Genomic DNA, 19,528 nt, shown 5'->3' with positions numbered 1-19,528 from the left:
AAGGAGATGAATGGGTTTGATTGTGGGGGAATGGTGTTTACGTGGGGGAAGAAGAAGACTGAAGTTGACGGCTGTGAAAACAACAAAGAAAAGAAAATTCGTATTAACCTAGGGTTTCACACCATAATTAGGCTAACACAAATTTTATTCAATCTTTCATATCCCATTTGTGATTACAGGAGTTCTTAAATAAAAATTACAGATTTGGATTATTCTCTAAATCCCTCAAATCGCTCTCATAACCAAATACAACCAATCAGCTGATTAACTACCAAATAAAATCAAAATTCAAAAATTCAAAATTCAAAAATTTAAAATTAAAACTAATTATTACAACTGAAATCAAAACCATAATGTTGAAACATGGCGCCTCCTGCGCTGATAAACTCGGCGAAAATCTCGTGTACGCGTCCGGATGTCCTTATCATTCTCCCCGGGTGGGAGAGAACTCGACCCTGTCGAGTGTAAATCAGGGTGGCTGTCATACTGCTCAAGAAGATCTGGATCCAACCTCTGTAAGTCACCCTTATCGAGCCAAGTGTCATCAGACTCAGGTCATCCTTTCCAATGTACCAAGTACCTGCGGATACCACCATTACTAGTAGAAATAATGTTATCATCAATAATAGTATCAATGTCTTGTGATGTATATGTGAGTGATATCTGGGGAAGTGGAGGTAAATGGAAGCTCTCAGAAATAGGCTCAAGGGTAGGCTCATCAACCAGTGGGTTGTCAGGGTTAAAATGGGGCATTTGTACTCTACTAAATCCTCAATATTAAAAGTCCAACTAATATTAAAACCTTCAGGAAGGTTGAGAACATAAGCATTATCATTAAGTTTCTTGAGAATTTTAAAAGATCATGCACTTCGTGCATGCAACTTTTTAACAGTTCTCGGAGGAAACCGTTCCGGATGTATCCAGACCATCACATAGTCACCAACACTAAACTCTTTAAACCTCCTTCTTTGATTTGCCCGCATTTTATAGTAAGCATTGTTGTTATTGATCTTTATACTGATTTCTTTATGCAAGTCATGAATGTGAGATGCAAATGCAGATGCTGATTCAGATACTCTATGATGTGCAGACATCGGGACAAGATCTATAGGCTGTCTAGGCTTATAACCATACACGACTTTAGCTGGACTGACACCTGTAGACATATTAACAGAGTTATTATAAGAAAATTCAGTAGTAGGCAGATGTTGATCCCAATCCCTAAGATTTTCGCTAACTAGCGATCTAAATAGGTTACCTAAGCTCCTGTTGACTACCTCAGGTTAATCATCGGTTTGGGGATGAAAAACCGTTGAGAATTGAAGCTTGGTTCCCATTTTGTGCCAAAGGGTTTTCTAGAAATAACTAGTAAATTTAACATCCCTATCAGACACAATTGTTTTTGGTAGTTCGTGCAGTTTAACAACTTCGTTAAAGTACAATTTAGCCACATGAGAAGCGTGGGAAGTTTTGGAGCATGGTATGAAATGGGCCACTTTGGAGAATCAGTCCACAACAACAAGGACGAAATCGTGTTTTCTAATTGTCTTCAGGAGTCCTAACACAAAGTCCATACTGACATCTTGCCAGGGACAATTTGGGATAGGAAGAGGAGTGTACAAGCCAATGTTCTGTTTACGTTGTTTAGCTAGTTGGCAGGTGTGACATCGGCCCACTAGCCTAACAACGTCCCGTTTAATACTTGGCCAATAGAAACAACATTCAACTACTTCGACAGTCTTGCTATTCCCAAAATGTCCTACAAGGCCTCCAACATGTAATTCCCAAATCAAGAATTCTCTCAGAGATGTGTCGGGAATACACAACTTGCGAAAATGGAAAAGATATCCATCCTTCAGGAGAAAACCATCAATTTCACGGGTCACTCCATCATCCAGCAAAGTATAAACTTCGTTAAAATCAGGACACGATTCATACCGTTCTCTGACTTTCTCAAAGCCAACTACTTGCGCACTCATGATTGAGAGAAGGTGCATGCGACGACTGAGTGCGTCGGTGGCTTTATTCTCTACTCCTGCTTTATGTTTAATCATGTAGGTGTAGTCCTGAAGGAACTCAACCTAACGATCGTGTCTAGCATCCAGCTTCTTTTGGGAGTGAATATATCGAAGGGCCTCGTGGTCAGAATATATAACGAATTCTTTCGGTAGCAAATAATAACGTCAGCAACGAAGATATTGTATCATCGCATAGAATTCTTTATCATAGGTAGAATAGCATTGCCTTGTATCATTCAGCGTCTCACTAAAGTTAGCAACATGATATCCTTCTTGAGATAGAATTCCACCTATACCAATACCAGAGGCATCGCACGCAATTTCGAAGACCTTAGAAAAATCGGGTAGGCTTATAACAGGTGCCTGCGACATTCTTTGCTTGATCTCTACAAATACCTTGGTAGCAGCTTTTGACCACTCAAACTCACCTTTCTTCAAGCAATCTGTAATAGGGGCCATGATGGTGCTGAAACCCTTGATAAACCGGCGATAAAATGTAGCGAGTCTGTGAAAGCTTCGAACGTCTCTGATGTTCTTGGGTTCGGGCCATTCTTCGATAGCTCTAACTTTCTCAGGATCAGCAGATACTCCTTCAGAAGAGACCACAAATCCCAGAAAAATGACTTGGTGTGTAAGAAAAGTACATTTCTTAGGATTAGCATATAGTTGCTCTTTTCTTAACACAGTACAGACTTGACGCAGATGGTCCACATGTTGCTCACGAGAGTTACTATAAATAAGGATATCGTCAAAGTACACCACCAAGAATTTTCCCGTGAAGGGGCGGAGTACTTGAGTCATCACTCTCATAAAAGTGCTCGGAGCGTTAATCAAACCAAAGGGCATGACCATGCATTCATACAACCCATCTTTTATCTTAAAGGCGGTCTTCCATTCGTCTCTGGGGCGGATGCGAATCTGATGGTAGCCATTCTTAAGATCAATCTTAGAAAAGATAGTGGCTCCAGACATAAGGTATAGCATATCATCCAACCGGGGAATGAGGAAACAATATTTCACCGTGATCTTGTTCATTGCCCGGCTATCCACACACATATGCCATGTTTCGTCTTTCTTTGGCATCAGTAATGTGGGGACCGCACAGGGACTCATGCTTTCTATGACAAGGCCTTTCTCCAGCAGCTCATCAACTTGCCTCTTCAGGTCTGCGTGTTCATTAGGGTTCATTCTATAGTGAGACAAATTAGGAAGAGTTGCTCCTGGGACTAAATCAATTGCGTGTTGGATATCACACATCAAGGGTAATTGGTCCGGGAGATCCTCAGGGAAGACGTCAGCGAATTCTTCCAACACATGAGCGACTTTTGGAGGGACCACGTCAGCAACATCTTTAGGGGCTTCTCGAGCAGCGAGGGCGAATACGGGAGCTCCATTGGCCAGTTCACGATCTATTTCTTTGGCCCCAATCAGGTTAACGCATCAGGAAGACTTGTCTGGATCAGGCTTCTTGTCACTCCCGTTCGGTTGAACTGGAAGGATCTTGACCTTCTTCCCGTCATGCTCGAACAATAGCATGTTGGATCGTCTGAAGATATGAACGTCGTTATCAAACAGCCAGAGCCTCCCAAGAATAATTTGACCCACATCTATTTTTAGAACATCGCACCAAACTTTGTCCTTATTAATAGCAAATTGAAGAGGGACTAAGCACCTCTCTTGGACATTGAGTGTGGTGTCGTTAATCCACGATACCTTGTATAGATTAGGATAGGGTACAGTCTTAAGACCAAGCTTGGCGATCACAACTGAGGAGACCGCATTAATACAGCTTCCACTGTCCACGATCACTTTATAATTTTTATCACCAATCTTTGTAAACGTATGGAAAATGAAAGTACGTCTTCAATCATCAACAACCTTGGGTTGGGAGATAGCACATCTGACAACTGATATGGTAGGAGTTTCAATTTGCGTAAGACAACCTAAGACAATATCATCTGCATCATCCTCAAAATCATCGGTATCATCGTCAACTTGATGAACAAACTCGTCGCTGTCAGGTTTGGGTTCGTATTTGTATTGGCCATCGATGATAGCAACCTTGTGACGAGTCAGATAGTTCGCAGAAACATGCCCATACCCTTGGCATTTGTAGCACTTGACGTGAGGGCCAACCTTGGAAAATCTTTCTCCGGCTCCTTGCCTTTAGGGTCGACTTTATACTGGGAAGAACTGGGGTTAGATCGACTTGAAGGATGGCTAGAAGTAGTGGCACTGGAAGATTGAGAGGAATAAGTTCTAAAATCCTGACTCCTATAAGATTAATGAGGTTTGGCTTCATCTAGATCTTGAACTAATGCGTAAGCTTTCTCAAGAGTGTCTATTCCCCTAGCAAAGAGTTTGGTTTGAAGATCGCTTCACAATCCAGCTCTAAATTTCGATAAAACCTTCATTGCCGCCTCTTGCTCAATAGTGCTGCATCGAGTAAACAGTTCATCAAATTGTGCAATGTATTCTTTTGCTGATTTGGTGCCTTGAGTGAAGCGATGCCATTTGTCTAGCAATCGATGATAAAATGATGGCGGAAGGTACTTCTATTTTAGTTTGTTGGTCATTTCTTGCCAAGTTGTAATCGGTAACTACCCTCGAATATGCCTCAGCATTTTGAGGTTGGTCCAATATTGGCAAGCGGGTCCGGTGAGTTTCATCGCTGCGAACTTGACCTTTCGGGGTTCCGTCAGGGTGTACCAATCGAAGTAGTGATCCATGTTCTTCAGCCAGTCCAGAAAAGCTTGTGGGTCGAGCTTGCCATCAAAGGTTGGTACGCTGACCTTAATACTCCTCAGGTATTGTGCATCCAGATCAGGTACCGGTTGATGTGGGGGCCGCTGAATGATGTTTCCAAAGCCTTGACCTTGCAGCGACAGCGGTGGGGTGAAGTGTTCATAACCTTGACCTTGCGGTGGCGGGGTTGCAACACGTGTTTCTTCGAGCCTAGCAAACTTTTCGTTGGTGTCATTTTGGAAATTTGTTAAGTTCTGGACTACGGCAGTTAATTGTCTTGTTAGCTCATCGAGTTTCTTATGGAGTTTAGGATCGGTACTGCCTGACATACTGGACTCACTAGTCGACTCACTTGACTCTCCTAATCGATAGGATAGACCGGTGCGAGTGGGCATGCACTAACAACTAGATGATATGAATGGGTGCACAATAATTAAATGAGATGACTGAATTTTTTTTAAATAAAGACTCAACTAAAAAAAAATTCCTAACTTAGAACCACGCTCTGATACCAAAATTGATGTGAAGCAATATATATGCAGGTGCAAGATCAGCGACAATAATGCTTCACCAAATCAACGATCGATCTAAGCAGGAAATTTAAGAGTAAAATGAAGTGAACGATGGTTTTTGAGCAAAAGTTGCAATGTACTAAGTTTGAACATTTGTAAAATTATTCAGATAAATAATATAATGATTCATTCTCTTAATACAATTCAATTTGTAATATTTAGATAAGCAGAAATACTTAGCAGCAGATTCACTCGCTCACTAGTCAAACTGAATATAGCACAAGCGCAATCGATATTAATATTGATAACAACATGCACGCAATAGCAATTCCGAAAATACTTGGGCGTAAGAAAATTAAACCTTCATCGGGTTGAACTGGTTCGATGGGAAGATCCTCAGGGGGTGGTTCGATGACGCCAAATATGAGGGGTGGAAGCTCTCCACCGAGGGTGACGTAATTAGGATGAAGTGGTGTATCCGGATGGAAACGTCGATGCCACAAACTAATCCCCAAACGACTCTCTATATTGTCGACGATCTGATGAGTCACACGTTCGACGTACTCGGGTACACTCTCGAACGGTTGATAATCAAACCACGGGGAACGATGTAGATCAACCACGTCGGTATCTAGATCAATCACGAATGCATCATCTTTAATGTCGGGATCGGCCATGCACAAACCGATTGCAGAGTCGGACTCAACGACGACACAAAAAGAGGTCTGGCGACAATTTGAAAAGTGTTGACAACGAAGAAAATGAAGATGAATACAACGACGGCGGCACGACGATGTCAAAATCAGTAGAAGGGCTTTTTGTGGAAGGGTGGAAGAGAGCAGAGATCTGTGGGCTGCTCGTAGGAGGAGGGCAGCCGCTTGTTGGTTGCTCGGCGGGACGTGAGCCAAGGGGAGGGGCTACTGGAGTTCTTGAGGGCGGAGGGATCAAAGGGGAAGGGCGAGGCTCCTCAGGTGCGACGAGAGTAGAGGAGGGGGCTGTGGAACGACGAAGAACGGGAGAGAGGAGGCTTTGGTGGGCGGAAATCTGCAGGGGGACGAGGTGGTGCGGCTGGTGAAGATGGAGAAGGAGAGGCGGCTACTGGTGGTGCGGCCGACTGATGATGGTGGAGGTGGTTTGGGGCTGATTGTTGGCGGTGTTTGAAGGTGTTGGGGTGTGAGTTAATATGGCGCTGGAAAGTTGGTGACGGCCTAGAGGAAGGACGATGAATGAGTTTGATTGTGGGGGGAATGGTGTTTACGTGGGGGAAGAAGAAGACTGAAGTTGACGGCTGTGAAAACAACAAAGAAAAGAAAATTCGTATTAACCTAGGGTTTCACACCATAATTAGGCCAACACAAATTTTATTTAATCTTCCATATCCCATTTCTGATTACAGGAGTTCTTAAATAAAAATTACAGATTTGGAATATTCTCTAAATCCCTCAAATCTCTCTCATAACCAAATACAACCAATTAGCTGATTAACTACCAAATAAAATCAAAATTCAAAAATTTAAAATTCAAAAATTTAAAATTCAAAAATTTAAAATTCAAACTAATTATTACAACTGAAATCAAAACCATAATGTTGAAACATGGCGCCCCCTACGCTGATAAACTCGGCGAAAATCTCGTGTACGCCTCCGGATGTCCTCATCATTATGTTTTTGCCTCTAATTGATCCCCATACTATTGAATTTGTCTCTTAATCTTCCTAAAATATATTTGGTCCCATTTTACCTTCTAAAAATAAATAAAGTAAGTTTCTGTTTATCCCTTTTACTATTCTCAGACTCACCTGGCTCCCTGAACTGACTTGTCCCCATTTATCTCCTAAACTATCAAATTCAATTGCTATTGGCTGTTAGCTCACAAATAAATTGCTATTGGCTGATAATTCCGACTTGAAAAATGAAGAGTATGATGCCCAAGTTACTATATTTACAGATTCCGAACTATATTTATAATTATGCTAGGCTTTAAACTTCTTCCCTCTTAAGAATATAGTGAGCAAATTTAATCCAATTGTTCTTATTTAACGAAAGAATACTTTCCGTACGAGTTTCTCAATATCTAGGGATTTTCTAAAGAAACTATTCTAAGTATAATAGAATGAGAAAAAAAATAGATTTCCGTATTTTTATAAGCCAGTGACATGTACTACAAGTCCAAAACAAATTATTATTTTTATATGTTTCTTTGATAAGCAAATTGAAACAAGTCCATAATATAAATTCTTTTGATTTTTAAGATTCTTTTATGCAACGTGAGTAGCTTTTATCTTGCTTTTCTAAAATATTTTTCCGGGTGGGAGAACAACAATGATAGCATGATACATCTGGCTTTTTTATGAATTTCACTGAAGTGTATAATTCAAAACACATTTAGGGCATGTTAGTATTCTTGTAAATCTTAGAAATTTCTGCGCAAGAAGGTCTCCTTTTCCCGTGGATTTGGATTTCCACTGTAAAGAGAAAAGTGAGATCCACATTTAATTTTCTATTTAAACAAACAAAAAAAAAATTAAAAATTTAAAGAATTTCCTGAGCAAACCATAACTTTTATCCTTGTTAAATTAAGGGTAAACATTAGAACCCCCTTAACTTTAGATGATTATCAGAACCCGCTTTAACTTTTATAATTTTAATAGAAAACGAGATTTTATCAGAAAACAGGCATAAAGTAGGGGGTGTTTTATGATAAAATCTCAAAGTTAAAGGGGATTTTCCAGTAGGCCTTAAATTTAAAGTAGGTTTTCTGATGTTATGAAAGTTAAGGGGGTGTTCTGCCAATCATCCAAAGTTTGGTGGGGTTCTATGATATTTAGGTTTTAAAAGAATCCAAATTTGAGAGCCAAGCAGTCTTTGGAATCAGTTGGGCCAATTTTACGACTAATGATAGTTAAGCCCAAAACCGTCCAATTAGTTAAGTAATGCAAAGGCACGTGTCGGTATCTCGCTCCTTTTCTAATTTTCGAGGAAACAAAAGGCGGCAAGTTTTGAAAAACCGTATCCAGCAAGGAAACGCCTTTAAATTTTGCGAGGGACGCGATTCCGTCCTCTTTTCCTTCGATCCCCAAACCCTAGCTCCTCACTGCTGTCACCTCCCTCTCCAGATTTAGGGATTTTTGATCGAAGAACTGACGCTCAGCAGTTAAAGGCCAGTAGTCTGATCTCATCTTCTTCTTCTAAGGTTTCAGCTCCTTCACATGCGAATTGGGGTTCTTTTTGTTAATATATTGTTTTTTTTTGTAGCTTTTAGTTGTTAGGATGGAAAATTGAGGTTTAGTCTGGGGAAAATGTGGAAATTGTTTAGTTTCTAGGTTTTGCGAGCAAGTTTAAGCCTTTTAAATTTTGGTAGGGGCGTGATTTCGCCTTCGTTTTTTTTTTCTTTGGATCCCAAACCCTAGCTTTCCACTTCTCGGATTTCTCTTCAAAAAAATAGGGCTCTTTGTTGGATAATTGACAGTACGAGAATCAGAGGTCACTACTCTAGTTTATATCTGCTCGGTTTTAGTTTCATTAAATGTGAATCTGGGTTTCTGTTCAATTTTCGTTTAATTTTGATCTGTTCGGGTGAAAATTAGGTTATTGTTGGGAAGAATGTGGAAATAGTTTTGTCTCTAGGTTTTGGAATCTTTTAGTTAAGATATGTAAGACCAAGTGCGATGGAGTTAATAGATTCTAGGGTTTTCTCTTGTTAGAAATATCTCATCTTATTTTTGATTTAAAGCTTAAATCACTTGATAAGTTCTTTGATGGGATGAGGACAAAGAACCAAATGCCAGCTAGGATGCTTCGCTGAAGTGGAATTAGAGTCTAGGTCACTTCACCTTCATGTAGTTCTTGCCATTAGGCATGCCTGAAAGCCTAGGTTTTTTTATTTAAGAGATTTCATTTTATTACATAGGCAGCAAAGGCAAAGGTAATTGGGATGCGTGTTTAAAATTATTATTTCTATCTAAAGATGAGAACTCTTTTAAGAATCACGGGTATCTGCTCACTGGATAATAGTTTTTTGTGTTTGTATGTTCTAACCGGGAAAGATTGATCCATATGGTTGAAAAGATTCTTTAAGTTGTCTATCGATTGTTTTTGTAGAGATTTCTTGAATTGTGATAAAAACTTTACGTGCCTTGTTCCATCATATGCATAATGAACAAGGTAGTAGCTTATGTTCTATTTTTATAACTAAAAAGTTTTGCACACTTTGCATGACCCTCAAAATTGCTAATTTGTTCTCATGTTCCTGTTTTTATTAATTATAACTAAGATATTGAGGGGGAAAAAACATATCAAAGGCAAATTGCTTAGATTGAGTGAAGTTGTAAAATGTCAATCAAATACATGTTCTAAAAAGTTATAAATTCCCCTTGTATTGGTTGATCTTCTATTTGCAGATGAGGCCTCCTTACACTTATAGAACATGCTCAATATTTAGTTCCTCTAGTTTGAAAGAAGCATCTACACCCTGATAGTGTTAGGAACTTTATTCTTGAATCTGTCACTTGAGTACAGGGAACCTGACTGGTAGTTCCAGACCACATTGTCTGTAGAGTGATTAAAATCACACAATATCAGGTTATAGCTGATCTAGCAAATTACATGAAAGTTCATGTGAATGTTTTAGGAGGTAACACTGTAACATTCTTAAAAAAAGATGATGATGATGAAATAAAGGAGGAGGTCAACTGTATTTCAAACTTCAAAGCCTAGAGCAAATCAAGAAAGATTATTGGGTTAAACCTGTGTTTCATTTGTGGATGTAGTTATAACATGGTTTGGAAATTGAGATATATGGTCACAATGCAAGGGTAAGGCTTCATGAATCTGAAATAGAGGGAGTTGTGCATTTGACTGCCCATTCATTAGTAACATTCAAAGAGCTTATTTTTCAAGTTATCTGGACAGGGTGTTCTACATGAATTGATTTTGACGAGGGCATGATTACGGCCATCATTTGCAATGAAGACTGAGCAGCATCGTAAAAAAATGCCAACATCATCTACAAAAGGGAAGGCAGTTAGAGGACTTAGCTGCACCAAATCTGGGATATCCACTGATAAAATTTCCAAGCAGAGGTCGAAAAAAGCAGGTGATGATTGTCACTCTACCACTCTAGTGTATACATTATTCTGTTTCTTCTGGACTGTGTATTCACTAGATTGTCTTTATTGGTTTAAAAATTGTCTTACCACATGATTTTTTCATGTAGTGGACATGATATACAATTCCTTGGAATATTTACATGTTCTCTCTACTTCTGTTTGTTTTAGCTCAGTCTTGAAAGTTTAGACCTACAATTATTTGCTAGCTTTAGACCTTATCAATATTAAAGCAAGTACCTTCTCCCTCTCTCTTTTTTCCAGGTAATAAATTGCTTCCTCTTCATGCTGAGCAGCAGGGACAAAAAACAACCATCACTTCGGTTTGTAAGCAAAGCAGACTTGATCACTCACCCAGTCAGTTGTTGCCTGCCACAGGTGATCAATTGATCAGTAAGTAGATTCTTGGTTATTGAGCATTTTTTTCTTTCAAATTAACAGTTTTGTCTTCAGCAGAAAATGGGGAAGAATTGCAGTTTCCAACTCCACCTGTGTCATCTGCAGCTTCAGCATCTGTTCCAAGACCATCCATCTGCTTTCAAAAGTTTAAGCTCCAGCTGTTTCCAATAGATGAAGTTACACTTAGAGCTTTGGAGATGGTAATTCATGTGTGAGAACTTAGAGAATCTCCCGTCATTTTGATCACTGCTTATATAAACTAGTTAAGGGCTCTCTCAATCTGTGTCACTGTTTTGAGCTTCATGTGAACTATATTAATGCACAGTTTTTGATTGGGTATACTACAGGAGAAGCACAACCCTTACCTGGAGCTAACAATAGGAACACGAAAGAAAATTTCTTCTGTAGTAAAGCACCTTAATGTCAAGTGGGGTACACCAACGATGACAACAGGAGAGTTAATGCTGTTTCCATACTACACACAGACAGAAAATCTTATGGGTCAGATGAGATGGACTTTGAAGGACACTAATACTAGTGCAAGTGATGTGCATGTTGCCATAGGTAACCCTGCTATTTTTCGGCTCAGGTTTATCTCTATCCTTTTTCTTCCTTTTGGTATAAATTTATTTTTACTAAAAGAAAGCTGCAAAGCTGAAACTAACAACTCCATTCTTTACTTTAAAGATATGGATGGTTCTCCAATACCGAGCCCAGCATAAGCAGCACGCCTTTGATATCTCCATTTTCTGAAAGTAGTGTACAAATTAAGGAAAATGAGATAAAGGATTCTGTTAAAATTGTTGATCATGAAAGACATTTGTGTTGCATAGCAAGTCAAGAGAATGCTCCTGCACCTGCTGAAGATTCACCAAATGAAGATGTAAGGATGAGCAGTCAGTTGGATAAAACTATTCAGTCGCTGGTATTGTAGTTCAACTTCAAGTTGCTAAATTGTTTTCTTCCTAATTTTTTCTGGTTAGATGTATGCTTAATACTTAATATTTTGTTCAAAAAGGATAACCAGAGAACCGCCAACAGCCAAGTACTTCTGTGGGATATATCTAACATAAGCTTTGGAGCCTTATTGTCTGATGCTTCAAGAAATGTAAATATTAGCCAGATTAGCTGTGATTCATTTGATGCTGCCTTTGACCGTTTCAAAGCAAAAGTTCAGCCAGCATCTGTGCCTTCCATACTGGATGCTGAGGAAACATGCAATGCCTTTTCTTTTCGAAAGACCCCCTCCTCAACTGGAACAGATCCAGCTCAAACTAAAGATGCTCCTGCTGCATCATGCATACAGAATATCTGGTCTAATCCTTCGAGGTTTCATGATGCGGTAAAATCTTCTTGTTATGTTCTCTGTCACAAACTCAAAGAGTTGTACTTGTTTATTATGGCCACATCTGAGTTCTCAGGTTTGACATGTACAGGATAATGCTTGTAAACGATCCCCACTAAGCCAGCAGCTTCATACAACTGGTGAAGCTTGTTTGCAATCAGGAGGTGATTCACAAAATCTCACACAGGATGTTATTGGTGACGGACACAAATCACAGGCTTATACACAAGCTTCTCATGGTGATACTAGCCATACTGTGAAGTTGGACATATGCTGGGTAATGGCAATACTTTCATAGTATATTTTAATCTGTCTATTTGAAAATCAAGCTACAAAATGGTGATGGTTAACTGATCTCCATCCTCTTGCTAACTTTCAACAGCCTGAGTCCTTGGGTCCTTGGGAATATGCCACACCTGCCTCCAAACAGTTTGTTGGTGGCGATAGCATTGGCCTCGATGGTCTGATTGCGAGCAGTTTAGACTCATTTCAGAACTTCTCCATATTTTAGAGCATATAATAAGGTACTACTGAACTCATAAAATGATATTTTATAATTGTTATCACTATTTTGTACTTTTGTAGGGTTGAATAACATTCTGGAAAATATAAGATTAGGAGTATTTTCTATTTCATAGAGCACATTCTACAGCAGTTCATTAAGGCGTATTGTCAATATAAATTTAGTTGCTAAACACACATTAGGCAGAATGGTAATATTAAAAACTTTCGTTGTACTTTTCTGCTACTTCAAGATTACCTATCTATCAACATGCTAGTTGATGTTTCTGATGAAAATATTTTCAGTAGTTTGGGGAAATTCTTATACCAATCTACTTTCATGTTTTGAAACTAATCTGTAACAGTAGTCAGATTTAAACCTTGCTAATTTTTTTTACAAGTGATTATATTTATATAATTTGCAAAAAATATGTGTATTATTTTATCTACGATGTTGTCATTTTTGTAAGATGCGTCAATTATGCCTGAAAATCAACAAGTTTTTTTGGTAGTTCACATTACAAATGATTTTGCCTATGATATTATCACACTTTGTTTGTTGACTTTACATGAAGAATAAATATAAGCAGTTTGGTTACATGACCTATAAACAACTTATCACCAACATTCAAACAATTGGGCCTTGTATGGTTATTTCCAAAAACTGAGATATTGAGACTCACACAATTGAACTCTTGTTTGGATCGTAATGAAAGTAAGGAATGGTCCAATAGAGCTGTGTTCAACTATAAGAGTTTAGGTCCAACAGTTAAGACATTGCGCGAGGTGTCTAATTACTGGGACTTGCAATGAGTCTTTAAGTAAAGGGAACATAATTAATCAGGAATTAGAGATATGGACTGGAGACTTGTCTTGTTTCCAGGTATGTACTGTTTTGTTTTATCCCTTTTGCATTATGTTTTAAATGGATGCTAATGGCATGATAACGAATGAGGGGAAGCAGCCAATAATATCGATGGGCGTCCACCATTTAGTGTGTAAATATACACCTATGGGAATAAAAAATGAGCTATTTGAAAGTAAGATATGTTAGGCTTGATGTATATCTTGAAATAAGTTTGATTTGAATAATGATTGAGCTTGAAATGATAATTGGCCTGAGCTTGAATAAGGCCTGCTTGTTTATTTTCCCACCTTTAGGTAAATTATTTGAGTGTCATCTTGGTTGGTCACATGATATAATAATGCATCGCACATGGTTCATGGTCAATTGATCATTTAACTAAACAAAGGGCTGATAAATTTCTAAGTGAAACAGCCTCGTAGTTTAGTTTGTTGACTTGTTTATTCCTGATCAAACAAAATTTAAATCAATATCTACATGATGAGGTTTGATAGTAGAGACTATTTGATTTTTAATATCAATTGTGTCTACACATTGCTTGAACATCAGAGTTAACCTTAAAATGTAATGGAGTTCGATTTTAGCACCTCTGAATAATCTCATATTTAGATTGTACATACCAGTTCTGATCAAGCTTGGTTGTTGTACTTGTATCATGTATGCACTAGCATGCACCATTCAGCGTATTGGAAACATTGAATGTTGTGTTAATTTGGCGGACAAGGCCTTCTACGTTAATTATCATTCACAATTTTGACAGCTCAATAATCACTAAGATATGATAATTGTGCATAATGATACCAATTAAATGCCTCTTTGTCTGGGTAGGTGATTATGGTTTGAACAGCAACGAGCTGTTGACCTGACTTTAGGTCCCAGGGTATACAATCAAAAGTTATTACTCAGTTTGGCACTTGACTTCTACAAGTTTGTTTCATTTAGCTTCATCAAAATATTCTGTTTGTATCGGAATTTGATACCTGTGAATATCCTGGTTGAATGAAGATCGACCAATGAGTCCATGTTTTATCTCAGAAGAAGTATTGATACTTATCACTTCATATCAGATCAGTTCCCGTGGTTTTATACTTCCCCTAACCCGCTTTGTCTGGGAGGGTTAATTTCTCTATACAGATCATAGTGCAGATATAAAAGAACAGATTGTAGCTGAGCTACCTATATAGATGAATCTTCTTGTCTATTCCTTGTCTGCAGATAAAATTTCTGTTAGACGTGATGAACGAGTCCCATTGATGATGCACCACCTGACCATCCTGTAACTGGTCATTTTTCTTCCATTGCATTACATACTCGTAAATTTATTTTACATAATATTTATCCTGTCCTTGGAGGTTATAAGCTACCATATGAGTTTGGTTGCTTACTATTCACTAATCACCAGCTGGTCTTCAAGCCTTTCATCTGTTCTTCCTTCCTTTTAGCGTTTACCGGTTCCTAATATATTTTTGCTTATATTAGTCGCCGGGCTATGACTTATAACCCAAAGGCTGTTGTCATATACAGAACCTGAGATCTGAAAGCAGAATTTTATTATTATTATTATTATTATTATTATTATTATTAGTAGTAGTATTATTATGTTTTAAATGAGGAAAAAAGTGGTTGGTTAACAGTCTTACAGAGCAAGACAACTCTGTCCCTGTCTACTATTGTTTCCTTTGGCTAAATAAACACTTCTTCCATCCTCATGATGTAAGTTGCTCCCCACTTATTTATTGATTTTGTTCAGTGTAAAATCTTAGAAAGGACATCTCTCTATGATTCATAGCTTGAAGTCAAACAAGGAAGGGTCCGGACTCTAGGTTTTTTAGCCCCCAAATTCTCCATTCTAACCTAGAGCTCAACCCAAGGCTGAGCGCTGACAACCTACACTTCGGCCTGAGCAATGTTTAATCCGATGGATACGCTAGATTATCTATAAAGTATAAGGAATCATATGAATTCCATTTTGTGTCCTCCAAATTAGATAAGTTGGGATTTATCTTGTTGCCCCCAGTTTTTGACTGCAACCATTGACTGGACAAATGATGATGCAGCTCATGGTCAGCTTTTTGTTCACCATGAATGCAAGGCCATCAATTTACTGAGTTTGTATCATATTACTTGATAAACCTGTCAGTAATAAAATGTTGTGGAACTAGATTACATATATCCTACAAAGTATGCAAGTCGAATTTCTGATGAATTCAGTGATGAAGTGTACTATGGTACCCTGGTCAGTGTCTTCCTTGGACAAAAATCATAATTTAGTCCAGGATATTGCTTTCTTTATGCCGGTCAAAGATTGACTTTTGACTGCGAATTGTCTCTATGTCATTGGTTCGGTATAGCGGTAGAATGCTTATAAATTCCGTACAGGTCTCTGCCCAGGATACGTAAGGCCAAGAGAAATACATCTCATAAGCAGTCTCCTTTTCTTGTAACTCTGTTCTTTGCAAGCAAAATAATGGGTTCCGCGAAGATAAAGACCCTTCTATTTGCTTATATCTTGGTTGCAGTTCTGCTGCATCCTTGTCTTTGCCAAGACTGGGGGAACTTAACCATGGATGGTGAGCTTGTGTTTCACATCCACCTGTTTGGGTATTTGGAATACTATAAGTTCCTTAATAAAGCTCCAAAATATCTTATATAAATTTGTGAATCATGCTTGGATGATCTGAAATGATTCTTCTAACCATCATTTTGATACACATTTTCATCAATGGCTTGTCTGTCATGTCTCTGCATGAGAATAGAGTGGAATTATAAGCCAATCTCTGAGGTAGTTTTCACCACGTTTTCAGATTTTAATCCCGCCTTATCTCCACCAGTTTTCTAATTACGAAGTTTTTACTTGTATACTCATTGTTAATCTTATATATTGATACGTTTGCCCTTTTATTTTTAGGGGTTAGGCACTACACCTGTAAACTTCCTTGAGCACTTAAACCCCTTATATTTAAACAGAGGTATCCCTCTGTTATTATGTATACTATAGGAGGTGCAATTCAACATATACAAGAGAGTAGAGCGTCTCACACTGAAATTTCATGGGATTTCTCTTCAACATAATGATGTCGTGCGATACCTATGTGACATCTACATATTACATGGAGATAATTCCTTTCGGACGTGTGAAGTTCTAAGTGCTAATATAAATGTTTAGGGGTAATAAATGGCTAAGCCCTATAGTAATTTCATCTGCAAATCATTCATATATTTTGTCTTAGACTGTTGGTTTGAATATCATGTTTCGCTTTATTTTGCAGGTAAGGCAGTTGATCAAGGGGTTGCTTACTTGCTCATGCTTATTGCACTCCTTGTCACGTACATCGTCCATTGATCCATGTCATCTTTGATCTCATGAGCGGATGACTGCGATTTCTTCTTGTTTAGTTGTGGAGTTTATGGAGGTCATCAATTAGTTATCAAGTATTTTTTTTATTAAGTAACATATATAAGAAAAAGGTTGTTTACAGTATATTTGCATTTTCCCAGCAGTCCAATAGATTATTTTGCATTGGGAGTTATAGGTCTTTGATCAAGTTGCTGTCTTGTAAAATTACTTTAGCAAATTGATCTATGAAGATAATGTAACAAATTACAATAATCTTTTACTTTGTTCCTATTGCAAACATAACTGGTTGAAATAATCCTCTGTCTATATTTTTTAGGGAAAATTACTGTTGGGAATTTACGCCGAAACCTCTAAGATAGTAGAAACGCAGTATAGAGAAAAGTACACCAAGATTTAACAAGGTTCGACAACTCCCTACGTCCTCGGGAGCTACACAATTAATTTCTTATTAATCAACAAGAATTTACAATGTAAGAGCAGATCTCAAACTTGAGATTTCTTAATAAATGCAATAATTGTTACTGTAGCTACAGTGAACAATATCCTATTTAATTCTCTCTTCTATTTAATACCCCTCTTAATTCTCTCTTTTATTTAATACCCCTCTTAATTCTCTCTCTTTAATTTATCACAATAAATTCCTCCCCTTCAATCCCGTGAGCACAAGAGAAAAGAGAGAGAGAGAGATCGCGAGAGAGGAGAGAGGGAGAGAGCCACCGCCGAGATGGAGAGAGAGTTCAGGGGCAAAAAGCAACAGGGGCTAGGGTTTTGAGTTCCCTTTTATAGGGGAACTCAACAACAGGTTGGCGACAATTTATCATAAATTCCTCCCCTTCAATCCCGTGAGCACAGGAGAAGAGAGAGAGAGATCGCGGGAGAGGAGAGAGGGAGAGAGCCGCCGCCGAGATGGAGAGAGAGAGTTCAGGGGCAAAAAGCAACATGGGCTAGGGTTTTGGGGTTCCCTTTTATAGGGGAACTCAACGACAGGCTGGCGACAGGCTGTCGCCAGCCAAGCGCGCGCTCAACCTCGCCTGCGGGCGAGCCTCGATTTCGCCTGTAACATTTTCGCCCTTGCTCACCTGCAAAGGGACCTCGAGCTCGCCTGGAGGATCGAACACGAGCTCGCCTACACGGTCCTCGCCTGACACATGCTCGAGCTCTCCGACAGGAGCTTGCCCTTGCCTGATGCCAACTCGAGCTCGCCTCCATCGACCAGACCTCACCTAACGCTCGTCGAGCTCGCGCGAGCTCACCTGAAGGTTGCCGTCGACCTCGCCTGAGTCGACGCCCACGTCGTCTGTGTGGATCTCAAGCTCGCCGGAGCTCCTCGCATGCACTAGGTTTGGGCTTCACACCCAGATCCAACAATCACCTACTTGGAGAACAAACCGTCGTTAGCAGACTACCTTTACAAACATCATCTCCTGTGTGGCTTCGCCCTCATCATCTATGCATGAAGGCCAACTGAAGTTGCGCACAACTCCAGTTTCTGAATGGTCACAGCCTTTGTTAACATATCTGCTGGATTCTTACTTCCTGAAATATTCTCCAGTTTCAACACATCATCTTCCAGCAGGATCTGATGAAGTGGTACCGAAGCCCAATATGCTTCGTTTTAGAATGAAATATGGAATTTTTAGCCAAGTGAATCGCATTTTGACTATCGCTGTGCAAAACATTCCTCTCTTGTTTGAATCCCAGCTCACTTAACAAACCCTAAAGTCATATCATCTCTTTACTGGCTTCAGTCACTACTACATACTCAGCATCTGTAGTGGATAGAGTGACAATCTTCTGTACCTGTGACATCCAACTAACAGCTATAGTTCCAACAGTGAATACGTAACCGGTGGTGCTTCTTCGGTGATCAACGTAACCTCCAAAGTATGCATCTACGTACCCTTGCACTTCCACCTCTCCCTTACCAAAGTGCAGACACTTATGTGTGGTGCCTCGTAGATATCTCAGAATCCACTTGACCGCTTCCTAATGAGCTTTTCCTGGATTCGACATGAACCGGCTGACCACTCCTATTGCATGGCCAATGTCTGGTCTCGTACAGACCATTGCGTACATCAAACTTCAGATAGCTGAGGCGTAAGGGACCTTAGCCATACTCTCTTTCTCTTCTTCTGACTTAGGAGACTGATCCTTCGATAGACGAAAATGACTGGTAAAAGGTGTGCTCACTGGCTTGGCGTTGCCCATATTGAATCTCTACAAAACACGGTTGATATACTCCGTCTGAGATGACTGCAAGAGACCTCTCTTCTTATCTCTCGTGATTTTCATTCGAAGGATCTTCTTTGCTGGACCCAAGTCCTTCATATCAAACTCCTTTGACAGCTGCTGCTTTAAACTCCTGATATTCTCCATATCTGCACCTGCAACCAACATATCATCAACATACAGCAATAAGATGATATAACTGGACTGATATCTTTTGAAGTAGCAATATTGGTCGGCGTTGCACTTCTGGAAACCTTCTTTATGCATAAAGCCGTCAAACTTCCTGTACCACTATCGTGGGGCTTGTTTCAGGCCATACAAGCTCTTCTTGAGTCTGCATACCAGGTTCTTCTTCTTTTCTTCTAAGAAACCTTCTGGCTGGTGCATGTATATCTCCTCTTCTAGATCTCCGTGAAGAAACACCGTGTTCACGTCTAACTGCTCAAGATGAA

At 39.2% G+C, this 19,528-nt stretch overlaps 1 protein-coding gene across 5 annotated transcripts; it reads left to right on the top strand.

Moving 5' to 3' along the window:
- LOC109845215 (TSL-kinase interacting protein 1-like) lies at positions 8,301-17,127 on the top strand. 5 transcript variants are annotated; one of them, XM_020414436.1, is made up of 10 exons: positions 8,301-8,434; positions 10,186-10,369; positions 10,644-10,772; positions 10,833-10,978; positions 11,126-11,367; positions 11,466-11,703; positions 11,797-12,120; positions 12,215-12,400; positions 12,506-12,647; positions 16,759-17,127. In XM_020414436.1, the coding sequence occupies exons 2-9, from the start codon at positions 10,240-10,242 to the stop codon at positions 12,632-12,634; spliced, it is 1,524 nt and encodes a 507-aa protein (XP_020270025.1). In that variant the 5' UTR covers positions 8,301-8,434; positions 10,186-10,239; the 3' UTR covers positions 12,635-12,647; positions 16,759-17,127. The 5 variants fall into 5 exon arrangements, with proteins under 5 accessions (XP_020270025.1, XP_020270028.1, XP_020270027.1 ...); XM_020414439.1 differs by having other exon boundaries at positions 8,301-8,467; positions 10,644-10,757; positions 10,836-10,978; XM_020414438.1 differs by having other exon boundaries at positions 8,301-8,467; positions 10,644-10,757.

The sequence above is a fragment of the Asparagus officinalis genome, chromosome 6 (assembly GCF_001876935.1).
Source record: "Asparagus officinalis chromosome 6, Aspof.V1, whole genome shotgun sequence".
In the NCBI taxonomy this organism is placed as follows: domain Eukaryota; kingdom Viridiplantae; phylum Streptophyta; class Magnoliopsida; order Asparagales; family Asparagaceae; genus Asparagus; species Asparagus officinalis.
Note: the sequence above shows the minus strand (reverse complement) of the source record. Positions and strands in the feature narration are given on the sequence as shown.